General features: G+C 41.5%; 1 protein-coding gene across 2 annotated transcripts in view; it reads left to right on the plus strand.

Annotated features, from left to right (window-relative positions):
- The window catches only part of LOC122550548 (glypican-6-like), a 1,024,831-nt gene that overhangs the window by 538,060 nt on the left and 460,621 nt on the right, over positions 1–26,150 (plus strand). For both annotated transcript variants that reach the window (XM_043691449.1, XM_043691450.1), the window contains exon 3: positions 7,083–7,474. In XM_043691449.1, the coding sequence (XP_043547384.1) occupies positions 7,083–7,474 (392 nt within the window). The remainder of the gene's footprint in view (positions 1–7,082; positions 7,475–26,150) is intronic.

Genomic DNA, 26,150 nt, shown 5'->3' on the forward strand with positions numbered 1-26,150 from the left:
CGGTTGGAGGGAGAGCGCCTCATCTTCCGCCTAGGAATCCTCCAACCACAAGGGATGAACTCGGGTTTCACCAGTTTCCTCATTTCCCCTCCCCCCACCTTGTCTCAGTCAAATCCATCGAATTCAGCACCGCCTTCCTAACCTGCAATCTTCTTCCCGACCTCTCCGCCCCCACCCCAGTCTGACCTATCACCCTCACCTTGACCTCTTTCCACCTATCATATTTCCAAAGCCCCTCCCCCAAGTCCCTCCTCCCTACCTTTTATCTTAGCCTCTGGACACACTTTCCTCATTCCTGAAGAAGGGCTTATGCCCGAAACGTCGATTCTCCTGTTCCTTGGATGCTGCCTGACCTGCTGCGCTTTTCCAGCAACACATTTTCAGTTCTGATCTCCAGCATCTGCAGCCCTCACTTTCTCCTGTCAATCTTAATGCTCAGACTAAGCAGGTAGATTCTGATTGGTCAAGATGTTATCATTGGATAGCTGCTGATTTTCGATTTCTACAACTGTGGCAAACTTCCTGGTGATATATGTGAGAAGATTCATCCTTATAGTTAATTATATCTATGCATGTCTTGGCTACTCAACACAAAATAGTAATGTCCCCTTATTCTATCTATGATTTGCTCTGGATGAAATGAACTGACCAAATGGCTACATCAGCTGATGCAACCAATTCCAAATGAGTTTTCCATATAAACACTGAAGGATTCCTTCATGTTCATTAAGGCCATACAAGATCTGCATATTGACAGCAATAACATGTCCATGTGTTATTTTGACTTTGCCAGCCTCTTTACCAACATTGCACTCAAACAACCCATTGACATCTGCACAATTTCACAATATCATAGCAATCTAAATGTACCACCTCTGTCTGAATCTATTCATCAAACTCATGAATATAGCAGCAGATGTATTTGATCTCAGTTTCACTGACATCATATATGGTCAAATAGATGGTTCTACCATAGGATTCCCTCTCGGCTTTGGTTAATATCTTTATTGCTAACCATAAGAAGTACATCTATGATGGAAAGCCCACAATCCTCCTATCCCTTGAATGCTTCTGATATGTAAATTACATCCTTGCAATATTTCAATCCACAGCAACATCAAAGAATTTCTTGCATTCAAGCTTAGCATTGAAATGGAACAATCAAATAAATTCCACTCCCTCAATGTGTCAGTTGAGAAGTCTAATAATAGATTCTTAATGACTATCTACCAAAGGCCTCCATTTACTGGTCAATATATATGGTGGGATTCCCTCAGTCCCATCAGTAAGGTCAGTCTTATTGGGAACCTCATGAGTAGGGCTCTAGCCATCTGCTTACTGTATAAGCTTGACATTTAGATAGACCTAACAAAGCTACCCTACATTACATGTATCTTGATCAAATCATCACTTGTTGTATAACACAGAAACTGATGACAGGGCCTATAAGCAACTGTTTTAACCCTCAATAGTGGCCAGTGTACCTCAGATTACCCTGGAAAGGGAAAGTGATGGAAAACATTTGAAAGGCAGGTGAAGCTAGCTGTCTCTTGCCACACCAATGCAGCAAATCTATGGGTGGTTTTCTCCACGAACAGGGTACTGTCATCAAGCCTCAATGAAATTTTGCCTACTGTATAAATGAGTAATATGATATATGAGTTTCCATATCAGCATTATACCAGGTTATGTCGGCTGTACAGCCTGATAACTGATCGATTGTGTTAAACATGTACCATTAACCATTCATAGCTGGTAGTGTCATGCTCGTGCTCATCTGGCTCATGCTAGCAAGCCTCAGAAAATTATATCTACCTTTCTGTGTGATTCTGCTATTAGACGTTATTTACTAAGTAATGCAGATTGTGCTGAAACAAATTTAAGATCATAGTTGGGTTCACAGTGTGATGCTGTTGCACGTTTGGAACTACATGCATACTCAAGATCCTGTATTATCTAGGCAATAGAACTTTGTGCAAACATTTCATGGAGACAGTGAATCTGTGCTCTATCCAGTTGGCAACATTCTGACCTTATCAGAACCTACCTGTCAGCCTGAAAATTATGATTGACAGTTATCTTTTTTGTTGCATGGCAATGATAGCTAGCCAATCAGCCAATCTTCTCATTCTGTACTACATAGTATGTTTTCTTCCCCCCCCAAGTTTGTTTCTTGTCTCAAACTCCTCAAACAAGAATCACAGCATGCTATTATGAATATAATAGTATAAAAGAAAAATGCCTCAAAACATTTCACAATGGTGTCGTAAAAATGATGATGCAGAGCCATTGAGCCAACAAAGGAAGAAAGTCAAAAGGTGAATTCTAAGTAGGAATAGGAGTTGGAAATATGGAGTAGTTTAGGATATGAATTCAAAATTGTGGCATTGGGACAGTTGAAAGCATGACCTTCACTGCTATGACAAAGGAAGTTGTAGATACTCAGAGGTTAGATCACAGAGTTACAAGAGTTTGGGGTAGGAGAGAAGGTTATAGAGCTACAGAGTATTGTAACAATAGAGAGGGGTAAAACCTTCAAGGTATTTAACTCCTTATAAGTGACAATTTTGATTGGAGGTGCCCAGGTATATGGAAACAAAGCTATCCAGCAAGCTTTATTCTTTCATATGATGTAGGCATCACTGGCAAAGGCAGCATTTGCCACCTTGTAAGAACCAAGTGGTTTGCTGTGTTATGATAGAGGGCGGTTGAGAGTCAACCAGCTTGCAATGAGAGTGGAATGAGCTATTGATCAGAATGAATAAGGCTACCAGATTGCTTTCCCTCAAGTGCCACTGTAATTAATTTTAATTGCAATCTTGTAGTTTCATAGTCTAATTTGTCATGTAGCTTTTTAGTGCAGGCTGATTCAATTAGTTGAGCAAATGTGTTCAGACCAGAATTCTTGGGCTTGATTTTACAGGGTCCCAGGGAGTGGAACGAAGGCCAAGGACTAAAGTAGAGGTGTGTGGGATGTCAGCTCCCTAACATTATTTCATTGGTTCCATTGGTGGGATGGTTCCCAGCAGTAAGCCTGGATGTGAATCTGCTACCTGTAACATAGAGATAGATAATAATTTGGATATTAAAGACTTCTGTTAGATCCAGCATCTAGGTGGGTTGGGTGGTCTGTGTGGTATCATCTGCCTGGAGCGGACTTCCCTGCAACAACCTTCAGGGTCCATAAGAGCTGCAGGGTCCATGGCCCAAAGCGGGGCTGCTGGCCAATAAGCTGCTCGCACAACCAAGCAGGGTCATCTCAGAGTGCAGTGTGAAACACTTTCAATTCCCTCCCTGCTGTGGTGTCCCCCTGGCTGCCTCAGCAGAGGTTTTCCCTCCTGTTGATGCGAATAAGGCTCAAGTCAGATCTAATGGTGGTCTGCGAATTAATGTTTTCGGAGAGATAACCATTGCCTTTACTGTTAGAGTGCAATCTGGCACAGTGAATGGCATAGCTATCTTAAAACCTGCTGAAATTTATCCCTTTCATTTCAATTAAATGACAATCAGATTGCTATAGCTGAACAATCTGGATCATAAGAGCTCAGTGAGGTTGACAACTAATCGATCTTTGACTTTCTTTTGGCGGAACTTAAATTTTTTTAAGTGACCTCTGGCATTTTGATGGATTTGGTGCAATTTAACATTTTAAATTCATGATAATTCAATGGAATGTGAAGTATTTAAGGAAAAACACTTCTTTGGCAAACGTTGTATCAGTCCCGTAAATCATTGCACTATTACAGGTATTCCCTTTGTCCCTACTTCAGTCATATTCCACTTAACTTAAACATTTACAATCAATCTTTGTCAGTCTTGCTTGTTCTGTACACAGTGAAATAAAGCAAACATTACAATGATGACACCTTCACCCAGAATTGGATTGCTGGGTTGTACACAAGAGACTTTGAAAATATTTTAGTCAGTAATGAGAAAATACTGTCTGATTTCCAAACGAGCAACTATCTACCCATCTAGATTGAAAACTTGTTCTATTTTACACTTGTCACCTTGAAGTAAAGCTGTCTTTTCTCATGGGCGTCAGTACTCTCTGACAGCACTGACAAGCTGGGTATATCTGAATCAGTTTTGTTGGAACAGATAGGAAATGGGAATCCATTGAACCTTATTATCTTTCAGTGAGATCAGGGCAGATGTGATGATAAAAGTATCCCATATTTGAAACATTCATGAAGTTCTACATTTTTAATATTTGTTCTTTCATAGGATGTGAACATCACGAGTAAAGCCACCAATTGTTGCCAATTTCTAATTGCCCTTGAACTGAGTGGTTTGCTGTGCCATTTGAGAGGGCAGTTAAGAGTCAACCATGTTACTATGATCATGAAATCACATCCATGAAGTCAGATCAGGTCTAGAATTTCTCCCCTAGGTATCAATAGCAATCATATTCTGGATTAGTGGTGCTGGAAGAGCACAGCAGTTCAGGCAGCATCCGAGGAGCAGTAAAATTGACGTTTCGGGCAAAAGCTCTTCATCCTTTATTCCTCGGATGCTGCCTGAACTGCTGTGCTCTTCCAGCATCTGCAGTCATTGTTTTTACCTATCAATAGCAATCAATTTTGTTGTCACCATTATTGATCTTACTTTGAAATTCCAGATTTGTTAATTCAGTTTGGCCTGTTGTTCCCAGACATTAGTCTGGGGCCACTGGAATAATAATCCAGTGAAATTACCATGATGCCACCATCTTCAATAAACAAAAGTGGAAAATAAATAAGCATTTAAAATGTGATATTAGATTGAAAGTGCACCAGAGCTCAGACAGGGAGTAATTCTAGCATTCAGAGGCAGAATAAATACTTACAATGAACCAACCAAATCAAAATTTGGCACAGAAGGCTACACATTGCCTTAGAAGACTTGTAGAAATTGCTGGCACTGTTGCTCAATTTCTAAAAACCCATTCTCAGAAGTAAATTGTGTTCAATGGCACATTCACTTGCTTTGTTCTATCCAGAGGAAGTACAGCAAACATTATGGGAAAAAGGAACAGTGTTTGACCTTGATAGTGACACGCCAAGGATCAACTATCTATTGTGGCCACAATTATGGATGTGAGATCATTCTACGATCTGTCATAGTACACTAGTACTAATTGTATTTTTAAGAGCAAATGATCAGAATTAGATTAGATTATTTACAGTGTGGAAACAGGCTCTTCGGCCCAACAAGTCCACACCAACCCGCCGAAGCGCAACCCACCCATACCCATTCCCCTACATTTACCCCTTCACCTAACACTACTGGCAATTTAGCATGGCCAGTTCACCTGACCTGCACATTTTTGGACTGTGGGAGGAAACCGGAGCACCCGGAGGAAACCCACGCAGACACGGGGAGAAGGTGCAAACTCCACACAGTCAGTCACCTGAGGCGGGAATTGAACCCGGGTCTCTGGCACTGTGAGGCAGCAGTACTAACCACTGTGCCACCGTGCCATCCACTAATTAGGCTAAACATTTTATTACAATCTGTAAAATCTCACTGGAGACTTTCTATGCTCTTGTTCAGGACTCTGTGGTACCTTTCTGACATCTGACTCTGCTTGCACCCTGCCATTGTATCCCCTCATTTAATTATTCTAAACCAAACTATGACAGATCCTGGGCAGAATTTCATATTTCCTCACTAGGGAGTTTGTAGGTTTATGGCAGGCTGGTCAAATTCTTTGGGTGAGCCACTGGCCTCTGATTTTTTTGTGGGATATGATCCAACAGCAGGCCCGCCCAATATTTTGATATTCGGCGGGCTGATTAATAACCATTGCAGGGCTGCTTCCAACCTGGCCTTAGTATTTAGGCTAGAAGGAAGAGGACAGAGATGTAAGGATTTAAGAAAATGACGCTGCTCAGGCTTCATGGGGATAGGAGAGGGTTCCATCAGTGGCCTCCTTTTGAACATTGGGCATACTTCGAGAATGTCTGCCTACCTGCTGGTGTTCTGTCTCCCCTGGATCTCTGCCAATGCCCCTACCACCCTCTCTGCCCCAAGGTTCAACCCCTCCTGAAGCCCTGCACCTTGCTCTGAGGCCTCATTATTATTTGGTCTTAGACTCCAGTGACTAGGAGGAAGTGAGGACTGCAGATGCTGGAGATCAGAGTCGAAAAGTGTGGCACTGGAAAAGTACAGCAGGTCAGGCAGCATCGGAGGAATAGGAGAATCGACGTTTCGGGCATAAGTTCTTCATCAGGGGCGCGTAGAAGGGAGCTGAGAGATAAATAGGATGGTTGGGGCGGGGTTGAGGGGTAAGTAGCTGGGAAGGCAATTGGTAAATGCAGGTGGGACAGAGATAATGATAGGTCGGAAGTCCCCTTTCCACCACCCCCAAACCATCCAAACGTCTCTGTCCCCTATCCCTGGCCCCCGATCCCCCCTCCCCCACTTTCCCCGCCAGATGGCTTATGCCCAAAACCTCGATTCTCCTGCTCCTCAGATGCTGCCTGACCTGCTGTGCTTTTCCAGCACCACACATTTTGACATTCCAGTGACTACTTGAAGTACCATTTCTATATATAGCACAGTGACTTCTGCCAAGTGAGTGGCAGTATTGACAGAATTTAATTTATCACCCGACTCTTCAGATTAAGTAGCTAGAAATCCAGCAATTAAAAAAGATCCAGGTCCATGTCCTGATCACCAGCATACACTGCATCCCCTTTGTGTCTTCAACAAATGGATTCTGACAGCACCAGCAGCATTTTTTGAGAAACATTCCACACTGTAATTACATCATACTTCATACCATATGACAAAAATGTCTCACATAAGACGATTCCTACCAAGGATTTTTCTAATGCTTAGATGTTACCATTCACAAGTGAAGCATGTACATTGCATGAGTAAACACTGTGTGCATTAAATATGATTTTAACTGAAACTAATATTTTCCATTTGGTGCCCCTGAGTTTCACTTATGTATTTATTCATTCATTGTCTCCATTCATATATTATGTGGATGTTTGGTTTCAATTGCTCCATGTTGGTCTTTGATTGAGATTGACTGGTGAATCATTTTATTCCTTCTTCCCTAAAATCTGTATTTCTTTTAATTCTTGCAGAATTCTTTAGAGAACTGTTGGAAAATTCAGAGAAGTCACTGAATGACATGTTTACACGGACATATGGCCAACTGTACATGCAGAACTCTGAAGTGTTCCAGGATCTCTTCGCAGAGCTGAAACGCTACTACACAGGTGGCAATGTGAACCTAGAAGAGATGCTTAATGACTTCTGGGCCCACCTACTGGAACGCATGTTCCAGCTAGTAAACCCTCAGTACCAATTCACAGAGGATTACCTTGAATGCATCAGTAAATACACTGACCAGCTCCAGCCATTTGGAGATGTGCCTCGAAAGCTGAAGATACAAGTTACAAGGGCTTTTGTTGCAGCTCGGGCTTTCGTGCAGGGTCTGACCGTCGGCAGGGAAGTTGCCAACAGAGTAGCAAAGGTCAGTGAAGAATTCTTCCAGGTTATGTGTTGTATTTGACACTCAACATGCAAACATCAGCTTCTGGTTGACTGGCACCATGGCAATGCATATGTAGGTACCTGCTAGTCAGTAATTTATAAGGGCATAGATTTACAAACAAGGTACACCAGGTCATTTGGCCCAACTGGGCTGTGCCAGCATTTCAACTCCACTCCATTCTTCCTCATCTCAGAATATTCAAATCTCCCTCATGTATTTATCCAGCCTTCTCTTGTGTGTGTCTGCACTATTTTCCAGAAACATTCCCATGATACAGATTCCATATTCGGCCTCAATTCTGAATTACAGCCCACTAGGGAATAAGCAATTCTGGATTAGGTGATGTATATTGATGCAGACTTGATTGGAGGGCTTAAGCTAAAGGAACCCACAGAGACCAATGACCATGATACGATAGAACTCACCTTGCAGCTTGAGAGGGAAAATCTGGAATCAGATATAATCATATTACAATTGAGTAAGGCTAACTACAAAGCCATAAGAGAGAAGCTCGCCAGAGTTATATAGATGTGAGCCTAGCAGGGAAGATAGTGGAGCAGCAATAGCAGGAGTTTCTGGGGGTAATTTGAAAGCCGCAGCAGAAATTCATCGCAAAGAAGAAGATATATTCTAAGGGTTGCATGAGGCAGCCAAGGCTGAAAAGGGAAGTCATGGACAGCAGAAAAAGCAAAGGAAAAAGCGTACAATGGGTGAAGATTGGTGGGAAACCGGGGGTCTGGAAAACCTTGAAACATCTCTCCTAAGTACTAAATTATCTATACCCAATCCTGAGACTATGTGGCTGCAGTGTAGCCCAGTCAAGGAAGGTAATCTCTCAGTGAATGGCTTGTCAAGCTGCTTTGGAATTTTTTATCTTGCAATGAGATCACCTCTTTTCTAAATTCCAGAGTGTATAGTTCCAATTTACTCAACCTCTTGTCAAATGACAGGAACTGATTGAGTGAGCCTTTGCATTGCTCCATCAATAGAAATGAAGATCAACATTGTACACTGCTGCAGGTGATCTCAGCAAAGTGCTCAGGAATTGTTGCAACTTTTTTTTATTCTTGTGCCCCACTGCCATTCCACTGAAATTCTCCATGCTGCTTGCCTTCCTAAATGCTTACTCAACCTGGATACAACTTTCTTTGTTCCTCATATGAAACAGCCAAATCTCTTTGAACAATGACTTTTAAAAGTTTTGGACCTTTAAAAATCATTCTGTTTCTTTCTATTCTTATTACCAATGTAGATAACCTTACACTTCCTCAAATAATACTTCATCTGCCAACTTGTTGCCTACTAAGCTAACCTGTCTATATCTTGTTGCAGCCTTTATATCTTCCTCGCAACTTACATTCCTGCCTCGCTTTGTATCATCAGCAAACATGGATGCATTAATATTAGGTTGTTTGTCTAATTTATTAATTTAAATTATGAATAGATGAAACCTTGATTCTTGTGACTAGCTAAAGCAGCATTTTGAAAATCCAAATATATCACATGTACTAGTTCTCCTGCATTATCCAATGAGTGACATCCTCAAAAGTTTCTGACAAACTTTATATAAATCAATTAGATGTCACTAGAGACAGACATTAAGATTAGGAGGGGTAGGGTGGGTGAGAGATTTTACCAGGTTGCAGCTGACAGATTCATCTGGGATTGGGAAGTGTAGGCTTGGGTGATGGAGCCAGTGGAGAGGTGAAGGGGGAATTGGATCTTGCAGTGTTGGGGGGGAGGGAGCGGAAGTAAGGGGGGTGGGTGGGGGAGTGAAGAGGGTGGAAAGGGAGGGGGCTTGGAATGCCTCTAATTGACACGATGGACCTGAAAAGGAGGTGCTTCTCACCTAACATCGATCTAACACCTGCCCTTGCATTGGGTAAAATAGTCACAGGTGCAGAACGAGGCCCTCAATTAGCTGGTAACTGACCATTGAAGATCTTCAATAGGCCCAAGGCAGGGGGCTAAGGGACAAGAGGCCACGCATTGGTTTTGTGAGTCCCACTGTCTTTGCTCAAAACAGTTTGCTCAAATCAACTGTTTAATCTAATAGATCAGTTGGTATGAAATTCTCAATGCTCCCTTGGATTTTATATAGAAAAAACAATTTTAAAATGTATATAGAGCTTGAGAGTATTGAATTGTGCATTACCAGAATCAGTCAAAAGTGTAAAGTGAAAGCATGATCCATAGGGACAGGCACTTCGAGCCTGCCCTGCCATTCAATATGATCAAACACTTCAATAACTTTTAGTCACCCTGTCTTCATAACCCAGTATTACACTGGTAATCAGAAATCGTATTATTCTCTACCTTAAACGTACTCAAAGTCTGAGCTTCCACAGCCCACTGTGATAAAGAAAGTTCAAACCCTCTGAGTAAAACCGTTTCCTCATTTCTAACCTAAGCATTATGCCCATTACTTTTAAATTGTGCCCCGGTTCTAGACCCTCCAGCATGGAAAACATCTAACCTCGATCTACTCTAACACTTTAAGTATTTTATAGGCTTCAACAAGACCACCTCCTTCTTCAAAATTTTAGAGAATACAAGGCTGGTTTGCCCAATAGCTCATCATAGGACAGTCCTGTCATCCCAGGAACAAATCTAATGAACATTTGTTGCACTTCTGTTTATAGCAGTGATGTCTTTCCTAAAATAAGAAGACCAAATCTACACACACTTCCTTTGTTGTAAATTTTTCTCCAGATATTTGCTGTCATCATAATTGCCTTCTGATGTGAAAATTTCTTCTTCTAATGTGAATCAATCCTCTCTTCCTCATTTTTTTGTCTATAAATGCCAATGTAAGGCTTAATTCTTGTGTGTCTGTATGATAGAGAGGGACCAGGATGGTCCATTGCCATATTCTTTAAGTGTTTCCCTATACCAATGTCTAAAACAGAGGAGTGAAGAATGAAACATGCTATTACTAGAGCCTGAGGAAGACTAAAGGAAGGTTGCCAGCAAGGGTTAGTACCAAGTAAGTCTTCCAGAACTGTTCCGAGTACTATCATAGAATGGAAGAGCATTGGCACTACAAAGTGGAAGGAGGCAAATGTGGTTTAATGCTGAAGCATTCTGATTTGGCTTATTTCTTTGCTTTTATGCAATTAATGAGTATCCTCAGTTGTAGGGATTGTCAAACAGACTTCCTCAACTGGATCAGGAATGCAAATAGGAACAATGGTGTTTAAGCCGATCAGAGCTCTTTACCTGAAAAATGTGCTTATCTTACAGTGAGACTGGATTGACTTTGCAGTGGAATGATTAAGCTATCGAGTGCACAGCTATCTTACTGAATTGGGTTCAGTGGATATTCCCACTAGCTGTAATATTTGAGGCAAGCTGAGTTCAAAGATTCGTGTTGATTTTTGAAAAAACAAAACATCTTTGAAAACCATTTCTCAGCCAAATAAAATGGGCTCTTGGGCAAAGAAGTAAAACATTTGGTCTGCATTGAAAGAAAGAACAGTACATGTTGGTGAATATATTGTGGGAACAAGGTCAGACTGTGATCAGGCAAAATGTTCTTTCCCTACTCCTTAAACTGGCACACTTCCCAGATTAGTTATGAGCAGTGTTCTGTGTAAAGGCAAAGCTATCTACAAGTCTTCTTTCATTACTAATCAGAAGCTGAAATGCAGCTCCAATACTCTTCAAGAACCCAAAGAGATTGATCTGAATTATTGTGTAAAATGAGGGATCTGTGTAAAACTTTGTAATTCCATTTTTGTGCATTTTTCTGACTTCCTCAATTGAGCTCCACAAACAGTTTTTATTCCAATCACTTCACTGAAACTGCATCCACAGTTGTTAGACTTTGTTGATGAATGTTTCAGTATCATGCCTATTTTCACATGATAAGTTAGGGTTTGCGTTTTTAATTCAATGATACTGACACCATTCCCTCCACAATCCTGTCAACAGGCTCATGGCAAAGAATGTCCAAGAGAAGGTAGTAAGCTGGGCCACCTCATGGTCCAGGTTGGATTATACTCTTTGGTTGGACCACTGCTGCCCATTCCAAGCTCACTCATAACATATGAATTGTGGCTGGGGTCAGGGGCCTGAGCTGGCAGTGGATGTCCATGCCCTCTGCAATACAGTCATTTTCTGGAGCTGGCATCGAGTTGAGATGGTAAAACAAGCAAAGGAATTGCATTAAATATTCAAGAGGGTGTGTTTTGGTGGTCCCCTTGCCTTCTGTAAGCCCAAGGAACTTGCCTACTAAGGGCTTCAATGTCATCAGTACCACTGCAGAATTCTGGTGGTTGCGAATAGAAGGGCTATTTCTGATCCATGGGAATTTCATCAGGAGTATATTTTATGTGTCTAATGAGACTCAGCCCAGATAAAGAGGTTATGGGTGGAAAGATTTCACTGTTAAGACTTAGCCTTAAGCAGGAAAATCCAGGCCAACAAATTTATTGCCTAAATTGCTGAACCTTGCTCAAATACAAGAATGTGGCCAAAAACAGCACTAATAAAACCCATTGGATTCAGTGCCATATTTTTCATCTTTGCTGTTTATCAGTTTTTTAATGACTAATTTTTTTAAATACTGTTGCTATTAGAAGTGTCATGGATGAGGGTGAGTCATTCCTTTTGGACAAGTGAATGAATATAAACCAAATCCTCAGATTTGTGGTTCACTGGTTGTGTTCCTACTTTTAGCCCAGGGATCCTGGTTCAAATCCTATCTACCCTGAAGTGGTTTTGAGCATGTCAATTCAAATAATTTGAAACAAACACACAAATGTTTCATATGGGAAAGAGGGAATTGCTTTTTCTTTTATCTCAACTAATGAAAATTGAACTCCCAAAATGTTACAGAACAAGGAAGCCCCAGATTCTCTGGTTAGTTGATATCAGCCAGATGTTGCAGCAGCAGGATAATTGGCTTCAATGTCTTATTTGGAAAAGAATGGAGAATTCAGCAAATCTCATGGCCGTAAATGAGGTTGTGAAAGGAAGTCATGAAATGGCAGGTGCAGGATAGAGAAATTGAGCCTCCTCTTCTTTCAGTTTGGCTTTGAGTATAAACCTTTGCAGGTTTTGGAATTGATTGCATCCTGTAATAAATGTTTTCATCCCCTTCAGGGCTTTCTCAATTCTTGTAGGTCAGTGACCACCTCTTCTGATGCTACAATTAGAGTAAGATCAGCTCCACTTAGATGAAAGAACATTAACATGTTTTATTGAATTTAACTGTGTCATGATCCCAGACAAAATCTACATTATAATCTAACTAGAGGCAGTTACTATTTTAAATAGAATCTCCTTCCAACGGAAAGATGTTGTGAAACTTGAAAGGATTCAGAAAAGATTTACGAGGATGTTGCCAGGGTTGGAGGATTTGAGCTATCGGGAGAGGCTGAACAGGCTGGGGCTATTTTCCCTGGAGCATCGGAGGCTGAGGGGTGATCTTTTAGAGGTTTACAAAATTATGAGGGGCATGGATAGGGTAAATAGGCAAAGTCTTTTCCCTCTGGTCAACATGGACGGGTTGGACCGAAGAGTCTGTTTCCATGCTGTACATCTCTATGACTCTATAAACCTGGCTCTTAATAAGAAAGTGAAGCCATATATATATATAAAATGCATGCTCCAATACAAAGTTAGGACAATAATAGTCAAAAAGATTTATACTCTAACATCCAGAATTAACCTGACATTACACTGCTATGGTCAAACACCCCACAGGGTACATCAAATAGCAAATGCAGTCAGAAATAACTCCACGGAGAATGGTATCCCATCACCAAGGCCCCTTTATTTACTCCTGGAGAACCCTTTACACTGATCCAACTCCCTCAGAGCCAGCTTTCAGAGTGACAGGATGTCTGTCAGCCAGCAGTCCCTGATTGAACCAGATTAACAGCCCCAATCAAGGAACTCATATCCCATGAGGTCCAGCTGGCTGACCTCATGACAATCACCACAGCCCACCTCCTCTGAGTCCGAGGACGGAGGCCGGTTCTTTTGTAACTCATCCTGGTTTTAGCATCAGACCAGGTCTTCAAACTCTACCTCTGATACTTGCAATGTATAATGCACAGGAGCTCGCCTCTTTCACACAAAGCATATCAGAAGAAATGAATGGTAGGGTGTTGAGCTACTGACATCTACCATGTTCATCTCAGATTCTGAAGTATCTTCAACGTTTGACCGAGAGGGAGAACATATGTTTGCATCCACACCATTTGTGAATTTGTAGCTTTGGTCCATGTACTTGTTTAGGACTGTCGTACCTACCCAAACATTACATGACACTAGACCTGACCTTGTGTTGACCATGCCTATTAAGCATTTAGGGCCATTCCTGTTGTTCCTATACCAAACGTAGACCCTTGAAGTAAACTGTCTCTCTCACTTAGTGGAGTCTTTCTTTTAAAAGGCTTTCCTGAGGCTGTTTCACTCTTCCACCTCATGTCCAGGAGGATCAGAGATAACCTGATGTGGAGTTTTATCCCCATTAGCAACACTACGAAGTTGCATGAGGGGTGGTCCTACAATCAAATAGGAACCAGGACAATTTGGTATCGAGTAAAAGTGTTTCTTTAAGTATGCTTCAAAGTTTGGACTGCTGTTCCTGCAAGACCATTGGATGATGGTTGGTATGGAGCTGTGCTTATATATCAAATACCATGCAACTTTAGGAAATACACAAATTCCATGCTGATAAACAATGTTCTGTTACCTGTGACCAACACTTCTGGGAGTCCGTGTATCACAAAAGATGCACACAATTTTTCTATTGTTGCCTGCAAGTTTAACAAATAAATTCTGTGCACATCCAGCCATTTTGAGTGAGTGTCCACAATGACTAAGAACATTGAGCCCATGAAAGAACCTGCATAGTCAATATGTAACCCAAATCCAGGTTTTACTCAGCCATTTCCATGAATGGGGAGTTGCTGGTGGTAAGTTTTGCTCTTGTTTGTACTCTGGGCACTCCCCAATCAACATGACAACGTTTACATCCAATCTTGGCCACAAGAAATAACTTCTTAGCAGCATCTTAATTTTGGAATCCTTGGATGGCCCAAGTGGCAATGACTTCTGCTCGGGACAATTACTCTTGCTCCCTGTAATAATACAGCATCCTGTATTGTGATCTGGTCTCTCCAGATCCAAAAGTTTCAATTCTGGTTGTGAGGGGCCTTTCCCTTTGATTACCTGTCTCAGACTTTGCTAAGATCAGATCTTGCTGTGTTGAAATACTGATATTTTCAGCTGTGACCAGAAGTGTGTGCAAAAAATTTAAAACCATTGTAGACATTTCCTGGAGTTTTGGAGGCTGAGCAGTATAGCCCTCCGTAGAGGTTTATATAATCAAGAGGGGTATGGATGGTGTGAATAGCCAAGGTGTTTTCCCCAGTGTTAGGGAGTCAAAACCTGGGGTTGGAGGTGGCCGGGGGTGGGGGAGCATAATGGTGAAGCGGCAAGATTTAAATTGAACTGAAGAGGCAACTTTTTCAAGTACAAGGTAATGCATGTTTGGAATGACTTGCCAGAGAAAGTAGTTAAAGCTGGTACAATTTCAATGTTTAAAAGACAATTGGATTGGTATATGAATAGGAAGGGTTCAGAGGGATATGGGCCAAATGCTATCAAATGGGGCTAGATTAATTTAGGATATCATAGAATCAGGCCGTTCAGCCCATTCTATGATATCCTAGACGTTCCTCCCAGACGGTGTTCCAACTTGTAAATTATACGCAGTATTAGAGCCCACAGTTTAATTTGGCCTGAAGCTATTGTCAGCACTGCCTTATCCTCTTTAAGTAAACCTAGCAGGAGATGGCAGTGCATTATTATTTGGATGCGGTCTCCTCTACACTGGGGAGACTGGACGTCTCCTCGCAGAGTGCTTCAGTGAACATCTCTGGGACAATCGCACCAATCAACCCCACCGCCCCGTGGCCCAACATTTCAACTCTCCCTCCGACTCTGCTGAGGACATGCAGGTCTTGGGCCTCCTCCACCGCCGCTCTCTCACCACCCGAGGCCTGGAGGAAGAACGCCTCATCTTCCGTCTCGGGACACTTCAACCCCAGGGCATCAATGTGGACTTCACCAGTTTCGTCATTTCCCACCCCCCACCTTACCCCAGTTCCAACCTTCCAGTTCAGCACTGTCCTCATGACCTGTCCAACCTGCCAATCTCCCTTCCCACATATCCACTCTACCCTCCCCTCTGACCTATCACCTCCATCCCCACCCCCATTTATCTCTCCACTCTGGAGGCTTCCTGCCTCTATTCCTGATGAAGGGCTTTTGCCCGAAATGTCGATTTTCCTGCTCCTTCGATGCTGCCTGACCTGCTGTGCTTTTCCAGCACCACTGTGATCTAAAAACTGCACATGCTATTTGGTATTCCTCGCTTTTGGGGAAATGAGCAAATACCACCCCGATACCATACAGGAGAACATTACATGTCAAGACCAGATCTCACTTGGGCCATTGTGTGCCACCACATCAGGTGATGATAACTATTTTTTTCACTTCCCTGAAGGCTATTGCTTGGCTCCATGGTCATCCAAGGCTGACTCTTATTTTTTGGAGTTGATGTAAAGGTGCCAGGATGGAGTCCAGGTTATATATGAATGTTCCATAATAATTCACTAAACCAAGGAAAGACCTAAATTCAGGTACAGATATGGAAGCCTGGGTACCTTTGATCACCCTTACTTTATCTTCCAAGGGCTGTAACCCAGTCTTGTCAACTCTATAGCCTAAGTCAGTCACTTGGGGTGCCCGGCACACACATTATCCCTTCTAAGATGTACGCCTATATAGAAGAAATTGCTAAGGACTAGGTCCAAGTTCTCTAAGTGCTCCTTATCGATCTTCCATGTGGTTAGCATGTCATCTAGATAAATGACGACCTGGGGTAGGTGTTGTAAAATGGTGTCCATCGTCCACTGATCAATTATGCAGGTTGATGCTACCCTTAATCACAGTCTCATATATTGTTACAAACCCTTATGTGTATTAATTGTAGCTTCTGCAAATTCTGGTACTTCCGGGAATCCTCATCCATCTGCAATTGCAAGTCCACATGGTTCAAGTCCAGCATTATATCCACCAGCTTTATGTATAAGTCCTCAATGCAAGGATTAGATATTTATCCAGCTGCAAAAAATGGTTTGCTGTTCGTTTAAAATCCCCATGGAGATGAATCGACCCATCGGGTGAAACCAGTGCTGCCCATTCCACAGACTGTACTGGTTTGATGATTCCTTTATCTTCCAGCCTCCTGATTTCTACCAATACTTTTGCACAAAGGTGAGCCTTGCAGAATCGTGAATATGCTTCCGGGTCAATATACAAGGTGTCCTTAGCTCCTCGGATAGTCCTTCGACCTTATTGACAAACTTTGCAGTATTTAATTAGGACTTCACTTAGGCAGCCATTTTGCTAATCAAAAAATGTTGAGCCAATCTAGGGGAATCTTTCATATTCAATTTTTCACCATCAAGCTTGGGCCCGAGCCTTTTACTGCAATCAGTGACAATTGAACCAGCTGTTTCTCATTAGAGACTAGAACCGAAGTTGTACTCTCAATGTGTAATGGCAAACTTAACATTCAGAGTCCAGAGCAAATTTTGTTAAAAACTGGCAAAACGATCACTGAAAAGGTTGTGCCTGTATCATCCTCCATTAGAAACAGGTGACCATTTAACCAGACACTTATTTGATTGGTTTTGGTTTGGATGTTGTGAAGCAATTTTTTAAATTCATTTGTGGGATGTGAGCATCACTGGCTGACCAGCACTTATTGTCCATTCCTAGTTGCCCTTGAGAAGGTGGTGGTGAACTGCCTTCTTGAAACGCTGCAGTCCCATCTGCTGTGCGTTGATTCACAACACCATTAGGGAGGGAATTCCACAAATTTGACTCAGCAACAGTGAAGAAATGGCAATATATTTCCAAGTCAGGATGGTGAGGGGCCTGGAGGGGAGCTTGAATGTGATAGTGTTCCCATATATCTGCTGCCCTTGTCCTTCTAGATCGAAATAGTTGTGGGTTTGGAAGGTGCTGTCTGAGGACCTTTGGGGAGCTTCTGCAGAGCATCTTGTAGCATCTTGCTGCTATTGAGCGTCAGTGATTGAGAGAAAGTGAATGCTTGAGAATAGAATGCCAGTCGAGTAGACTGCTTTGTCCTGGATGGTGGCAAGCTTCTTGAGTGTTGTTGGGACTGCATTCAACTAGGCATGTGGGGAGTATTCCATCATGGTTAACTATTCCAAACCAGATGTAGATGTGCATTCTTATTGATACTGTCCTATGAGTTTTCTTACTCAGTTTAGGTTCAGTGGGACTCTTTTGCTGACTTGAGTCTGCATACTAGCTGCAACTACAATGGCTTGCAACCAAGATTCTGAAGAAAGTTTTAACTGTTAGACTGAGGCTTGGCTTTGTTCTATGGTTTTGCTATGGGCTGACCTGGAATCCCTCCGTTCAGGACCTGACCTCTGTGAGGCTATGCAATTGCTTCACTCAAGTGGTGTTCCCCAAGTTCAATTGGCTTTATAGGAGTATCCACTTTCATCAGACTACTTGGCAACTCATGTGCTCCACTTGTCACGTTTTCCAGTGACAAAGCAGCTGCAGTGCCTTTTTGAAGTCCAGTTTGGCTTCAGCTAGTAGGAGCTTTTGTGTGGTCGCATCTTTAATTCCACATACCAAACAGTCTCTCACCATCTCACTTAGGGATAAACCAAAATCATATGCTTCTGCCAGTTGTCTTAATCTAGACAAAAGTCCTGATATGGATTCCCCTAGTTCTTGAAGTGCAAGTGCAAGTAGCATCTCAGAGTTAGAGGAGGCTTCAGGTCAAAATATTCTTTAACTAAATCCATCAACTCTTGAAAGGTTTTAGTATCAGGTGCCTCAGGGAAAGTTAGGCTTCTCATAACCGAATAAGCTGCTGGTCCACAAGCTATCAGGAGAATTACTCATTGCTTTTCATCTACCCTCGAATGAATAACACATTCTTTCCTCATACTGGGCCCAGTCTTCGATGGCAGGATCATACCAGTCAAGCTTCTGAAATAATTGGCTGATGCCAGAAACCTCAACTCAAAGACAGCTTTTTTGAGCAAATATCACCACGAGATAACTCCAAAGAAGCCTGCATACTATCAACAAGACACCCTTTATTAACATGTCTGACAAGCCTATTCTTATCTTTCAGCCAGGGCTTGGACCGTTTGGACCAGATGAACAGCCCCAGTCAGGGTACTTGTATTCTATGAGGTCATCCTGGCTGACCTCATTACAACCAATATACAGTCAAAATAGATTCAGTCAGTCTGTCATCAATCTTCCAACGTTTGTGACACTGTGGGTTATCAAAGACCTAACTTCAGAACCCTCTCAAATAAAGTTCCCTTACAGGCTAGAGAGACTCCCAAACTATTAATGAAGCAGGCACTAAAATGCTGTGAAAGAGCTTTTTTATTTATTCAGACATCGGTTCCTTATTGGTTCAAATACACTTTCACATTCTGCTGACTGGTTGTTCTTTACATGCATTTAAGCATAGTTAACTAATTAATTTGCAGCACCTTTTTGCCTTATTACTTCAAAGTCTTCAATATTTAGAATCCTATTGACAGAATTACATGTCAACAGTACTGCCTTTATGTTTTAGTAGCTCATTCACTATTCAAGAATAAATATATCTAGATTCACGAAGGGAAGGGTCACTGGACCCAAAACATTAACTTTGATTTCTCTGCACAGATGCTGCCAGACATGCTGAGCTTTTGCAGCAACTTCTGTTTTTTTTTTCTGATTTAGAGCATCTACAGTTCTTTCCAGTTTTATCTAGATTCTTGAAACTGCACTCCAGCTTTGGAGGCACAGTAAGCATAGTGTTGGCACTGCCTGCAACCATGTGCCACAACACACAGATCTGGTCTTTTTCTGGTTTATCATTGGGAACTGAAGCAGTGTGGCATCTACTAACACATTGTGGGGTCAGTTTAGCTTGGATGATTGGTTTGCAAAGCAGTGCGATACCTGCAGCATGGGTTCAATCCCCCCCCACCAGCTGACGTTACAGTGAAGGATTCACCTTCTTAAACTTTCCTCTTGTCTGAGATATGGTGGCCCTCAGGTTAAATCACCACCAGACATCTCCCTCTTTAATGAAGGAGCAGCCCTATGGCGACTTGATTTGGAAGCATCAGTGTCAGTTAATCTAATACACACTCTGGTCTGGATTCTCTACATGGCCCAGAGGGTTTGCTGAAGGCAAGATATTTTTCATCATCAGTGTATTCACTACATAGTCAATGGCAGCCAAATCTTTTGTATTCCTCAGCCCTTTTTCTTTCAGTGCTGAGTGCTCCTCTTCTCATCCAATTTTCCCTCTGTAAAGACTTCCGATCTACAGTATTTTTTTTACACCCTCTGTAGCTGAATGCTCATTTTGCATTGTACTCTGTTTTGTCAACTTTGCACAGGCTTTTGCCATCTGTGGTCAGGTGACTGCATGGACTTTGAAATCATTTATCCACCACACTATACTGCCATTAGACTGTTGTTCAGTACTTTTCCCCAAGCAGTGAAATCTCTAGGCTGGCCTACTCCTGCAAAAGAATGGTACCTGTCGAATGGTACTTCTGTTGGGCTTCATTTTAAGGTACTCCTTTCCCCTGCCTCTGGTTCCATAGGTCTGGTCTTTGTTGCCACCATATAGTGAGCTCAGGTCCACACACAAGTGAGTGAGCAGTCAGAGGCATTATTAAACATAACTGTGCATGTGGGATGGTAAAAGACAGCTGTCTCTCAGCCCCTACAGATTGAGGCTCCAGCTGCATGTGATCTGATGCCACTGTTGGTGTGGGACCTGCCCCTGGCAGGTTATCTTTATCTGATTCAGCAATGCTTATGTTATCCCTTATAAGATGTAAAACTGGGATGTGAGTAATGTGATATTGAAAGATCCAACAGATGTTAATTACAAAGCAGCAGAGAAAATAGAAACAGGAGTAGGCCATTCAGCCCTTTGATTCTGGTCCACCATTCAATATGATCATTACCCTTCTCCCACTTCAACCCAATGCCCTTTGATCCCTTTAGCCCTAAGAACTATAATTAACTCCTTCTTGAAAGCATTTAATGTTTTTGTCCCTACTGCTTTCTGTGGCAGAGAATTCCATGGGCTCACCACTCTCTGGGTGAATATATTTCACCTCATCCATGTCATAAATGGTCTATCCATCTACTTAGAATATGACACTTATTTCTGGGCTAGGAGACAATGGGGTTGTGGATGCTGGAGAAATCAGAGTTGATAAAGTGTGGTGCTGGAAAAGGCACGGTAGGTCAGGCAGCATCCAAGGAGCAAGAGAGTCGACCGTTCCGTTCAGGACTCTTCTTCAGGACTATTTCTGGACTCACAGTCATTGGGAGAATCTTGCATTTGCCATGATGGAATTTTCTGAGTTTCTATGAGATGGGCACTCTCTCTTCTAAACTCCAATTAATAATGTCCTAACTAATCCAGTTGTTTTCTATGTGTCAGTCTTGCCATCCCACAAAACAATCTGGTAAACCTTTGTTGCACTCTCTCCATAGACAGGAAATCTTTTCTCAGGTGAGGAGACCAAAACTGCACACAATACCCCTGTGCAGTTACAGTAAGGCAACCCTCTCTTGTACTCAAGTATTCTCACTAATAAACAGATCACATTCACAGGCATATCAGTGTCTGGGCTAACATTAAACTGTTCAGTTACAAACAGTAGCAGATTTTTATCTGTGTCTCATGCTTCAGTTAAGCTGGAATCTGAAACCTTACCATACTCAGGCCTGATGCTATGATATAGTGATGATACCACGAGCATGCCTCTTAAAGATATACTGACATGCTATGTTCTTAAAGGTGAACTTAAGACAACTGTGACAGTGCTGACTACGCATATACTGTAGAAGATCTTCTCATCAGAAAAGGTATAGTTAACCCTTGCTTCCACAGCCACCATTACTAACATTTCTAGCCTATCGTCAGACTAACAGCATTGTTATTGACATGGGGAGATAGCAGAGCACACGGTGGAGATTGAGATAGAAATACAAACAATATTTTTAATTTAACATTGGAGTTGATGTAGAAGGGAAACTGTATCACTTTAACAATGTTCCCTAACACTTTCTCTTTCAAATAAAATAACTTTTGGAATAATGTGTGCAATTCTGGTCTCCCTCCTATCAGAAGGATGTTTTGAAAGTTGCCAGGCTTTGAGAAATAAAGAGGGGCTGAATAGGCTGGGGCTGTTTTCCCTGGAGCATCGGAGACTGAGAGATGACCTTATAGAGGTTCATAAAATGATGAGGGGCATGAATAGGGCGAGTAGACAAGGTCTTTTCTCTGGGGTGGGGAGTCCAGAACTAGAGGGCATAGGTTTAGGGTGAGATACAAAAAAAATTAGAAGGGACCTAAAGAACAACATTTTCACACAGAGGGTGGTGCATGTATGGAATGAGCTGCCAGAGAAAGTGGTGATGGCTGGTACAATTGCAACATTTAAAGGGCATCTGCATGGGCATATAAATAGGAAGGATTTAGAGGGACGTGGACCAGATGCTGGCAAATGGGACTAGATTAGGTTAGGATATCTGGTCTGCATGGATAAGTTGGGCCGAAGGGTCTGTTTCCATGCTGTACATCTCTATAATTTAAGATAAGTGGCTACAATGAATATACTCAGGTATAAGGGAACTAACTTAAAATGCACGTGTTTATTCTTATGCCATGGGATATCTAGCACCCTCAATGACTTTGTTCACAGCCAAGCATACATACAGTCAATGAGTTTTTTTTTGGTTTGTGCCTTCATTATATAAAAAAGTACACATGTTGAATCAGTGGGAAAAGCACAGTTGTAAAGTCAACTGTCATGTTTGTATCAGCATACCTGCAGTGAACACATCCTCTGACAGTCATGCAAATAAGTGAAAAGCTTTTTGTTTCTTAAGGTTTCGTCAAAGATTAATTATGAGAAACATGTAAAGAATATTGGCACAACTTTCAGAGAATAGGGAGATAAAATTTAAACCAAAAATTTTGTAATGCACAGCTAATGTTAGAGACTGTCACTTATAAAAGCACAAATGATTTGACCAGGTTAAGAGTTAGATTCTGTCGTGTATTTTGTACATAATCAAGGCAGACAGAAGAATTATTTTACTCTTACACAGGATATGAGCATCAATAAATAACACAGCATTTATTGCTCATCCCAAATTAATCTGGAGATGGTGGTGGTGAGCTTCCACCCACAGTGCTATCAGGGAGGGAATTCCAGGATTTGGACCCAGTGACATTATAGGAATGGTCATAAATTTCCAATTCATGATGGTGAGTGACTTTAAAGGGAAATTTGCAGGTGGTGTTGTTCTCATTTATCTGCTGCTCTTGTCTTTCTAGATCATAATGATCATGGGTTTGGAAGGTGCTGTCTGAGGAACCCTCTTGAATTTCTGCAGTGCAGCTTGTAGATGGTATGCACTTCTGCCACCAAATGCCAGTGGTGAAGATAGTAAATATTTAAGGTGATGGATTGATTGCCAGTCAATCAGGTTGCTTTGCCCTGTGTGGCATTGAACTTCTTGAGTGTTGGTGCTGCATTGCTCCTCTAGCAAATGAGGAGCATTCGATTCAGTCCTGACTTGTGCTTTGTAGCTGCTGGATTGGCTTAGTAGAATCAGTTGGTGAGTTACTTGCTGCAGAATCCCCACCTCACAGGAGAAATGGGGTGTTTGTTGGTTTGGGAAGAGGAAGAGAAATGGCTGGGGATTGTCAGTGCATAGTTATCCATGGATTAAACACAACATTCATGTGCAGGTAAGGAAGTCAGAACTATGAAAAGTCTCTAACTCAGATGAGGCTTTCTCAGATGGTTTTGACTGACTGCCTTTTAACCTGGGATATTGCCAATGCATCAGTCCACCTGAGGGGACCCGATATGTAACTCTGGAGATGTGTTGGTCTCTGGCTATCCAAAGTTTGGAAGATCTAGGTCTCCTACTCTGATGATTTCACTCATGTTTTTAGTCTCCTGCAGGGTCTTTGAGCATCCCACAGGAATTGATGAGCACTTGATGATGGTCACCAACTGAGGATGCAATACTACAGGGCTTCTGTACACCACGGACTGTGTTAAATATTCATATTTGGAGCTTGTCACTGATGTCTCTCACACATAGTAGATAAATACAAGAGAGTGATAGATGCTACAGCAGTAGAAATCTCACGCAGATTGAACAATGTTGTACTTTAAGGCAGATATACCAGCTGCACTATGCATTTGTAGAGAGAGATTGGAGAGATGGAAGTGTTCAAGCAAATATGAGTGCCATGATCCCTCAGAACCTTTTGAGTATGTCTTCATTCATGCAAATGTGCTTTCTTGCTTGGAGCATTATGGAGCCTCCCCTCCATAACAAGGCCAAACACCACATTCCAATCATTTATCACTCCTCTCCTTGCTGTCCTATGGTAGGGTGAAAGTTCATGTCCCTGTTCATGTCAAATCTCTGTTTAGCCTCAACTTTCCCTGTAACTATGATATCTTTCATTCCCGCAATTGGCTGAGACAGCTATGCTTCTCTCGCTCTGGCGTTTCACATGTCTCAAATTTTAAACACTCCGCCTCTGTCAAATTCAGAAGACTCTAAGCTGTACAATTCCTTCCCTAAACCTATCCACCTCTCCCACATCATTTTGTTTCCTCCCTGTAAGGCAATTTTAATACAAGAGCGCACTTTCACAAGTTTATAATTGGCATGTGCAGCTTGTCTTAAGAAAAGAATTTGCTGCAGGCTCAGTGAAAAAGACATTTTCATCTCTGAAGAGGCTTCTTGGTGGTTTCAATAGCTGGAGTCATGTATCAAGAATTTTCATAATTCTCTCAAAGAGGTGGACTTTCAGCAGGTTGCAAAGTTTGATCCTTGCAGCCTTCTTAGCAGAAATTGAAGTTTCTATCCTGGTGGAACAGACTTGGAAACTTTCAAAGATTGCACTCTTTGATTTTTAAAAGCATTGTTTTTTTTCTGCCCTGCCTCTGAAGTTAGCTGATTAAATTGAATGGTTTTTTTTCTCTGGCTCCTGTAGTTATAAGATTTGTTACCTATATTCCAGCTAGTTTTGGTCTCATGACCAAATACTAATGACCAGAATGATGTAATGTTAGAAGCTTTAGCTACACAATGAGGACTAGAAGGGGATTATTCACATTTAGTTATGATGGACTGATTTCTTGGCAGCTCTGATGGTTAAATATCAAGCTCAGAGGCTGTGGATCTTGAAATCCATTGATTTCGACTTTTCAATAAGTCCACGATCAAAAGATGGCATGAATTCCATATAACATTTACATCATTGAATATTGTTCAAGGAAGGATACTCATACACGATATTTCAGGCATGAACTTGTTGAAGGCATGAGGAAATCTCTGCAAAAGTTATCTGCCTCCTGGCAGCCGTCTTAGCAGTCTTTTAATGTCCATTTTTACAAGAGGTGGTGTTTTCAGAAAATACTATACAGAATATAGTTCATGTTTAAAGGGATAAATGTGATGTGCTTCTATGAAATGCTTTAGGACATTTTACCACATTAAATGTGCAATATAGCTAGAAGTTGTTGCCGTTGTTAGATTTTGAGTTAATTTATATTGCATAATTACTAGCATCATTTTTTTTTAAATGTATGGAGTTCTCATTCTGTTGTTACTAAATTTATAAGAAATTATTGCATTCATAGGTCTTGCATAGTAACTAAACAAAATCCAATTGGACCAGTGCTATTATTGGCAAGAGGGATGTCTAAGACAGATGCGGTGTGTTTTTTAACAACTGGGAGAATAGGAATTATTGTTTATGCTGGAAAGATTCATAAAGGGAGTGTCACTCAGGAAGTACACTGACAACTGGGATTTGCACATTTGTTTCCAGCTATTTGATTTTAAATCACTGAAATAATGTGCTTCTTTGGAGAAGCAATGTTACTTCAAGGCGGTGGTTCATGTACTTGGAAAAGAAATGTTGTTTGTGTTCTAGCAACGTTATCAACATGTTTGTAAGCTAAAGTTCTCATTGTTGCATCTCCAACCCTTTAGTTTTCACATGCTATCCTTGACAATAATTACATCAGGCTTGAGGGTGGAGCAGTTATGATCACAGACTTGTTCAAAATCTAGCCACTTTCAGTCAGCCAATGTAAATATGGCGAACTGGCAAGATATATTTTTTTCTAACTCCTCCCAACAGTTGCAAGCTAATTCCATGAACTGTTTAATTAACGCAAACCAGAATCAAGATTGTAGCCAGACGTGGAGCAATATTTGATCTACTCCTTACACAAACCTCTATATTTTGTTACATTCAAATTCGCATTTAAGGGCTAAACATTTTTTCACTTACTCTAAAATCAATGACACTATGTCCCGGGCATATTTCATTGTACATTCTACAGTTTCAGAATGTACTCCTTTTTCTTATGATGAAGCTTGGCTCTTTCAGTATGTTTCTCTTCATAAATGGCTGTAACTGCCTGACATTTCCAGCTAACTTCATGTGCAAGGCGACCAAGGAGAGCAAACCAGCATGTTGCCTTTAAGTGTTCAATAT

Source organism: Chiloscyllium plagiosum, chromosome 6, assembly GCF_004010195.1.
Source record: "Chiloscyllium plagiosum isolate BGI_BamShark_2017 chromosome 6, ASM401019v2, whole genome shotgun sequence".
Lineage (NCBI taxonomy): Eukaryota > Metazoa > Chordata > Chondrichthyes > Orectolobiformes > Hemiscylliidae > Chiloscyllium > Chiloscyllium plagiosum.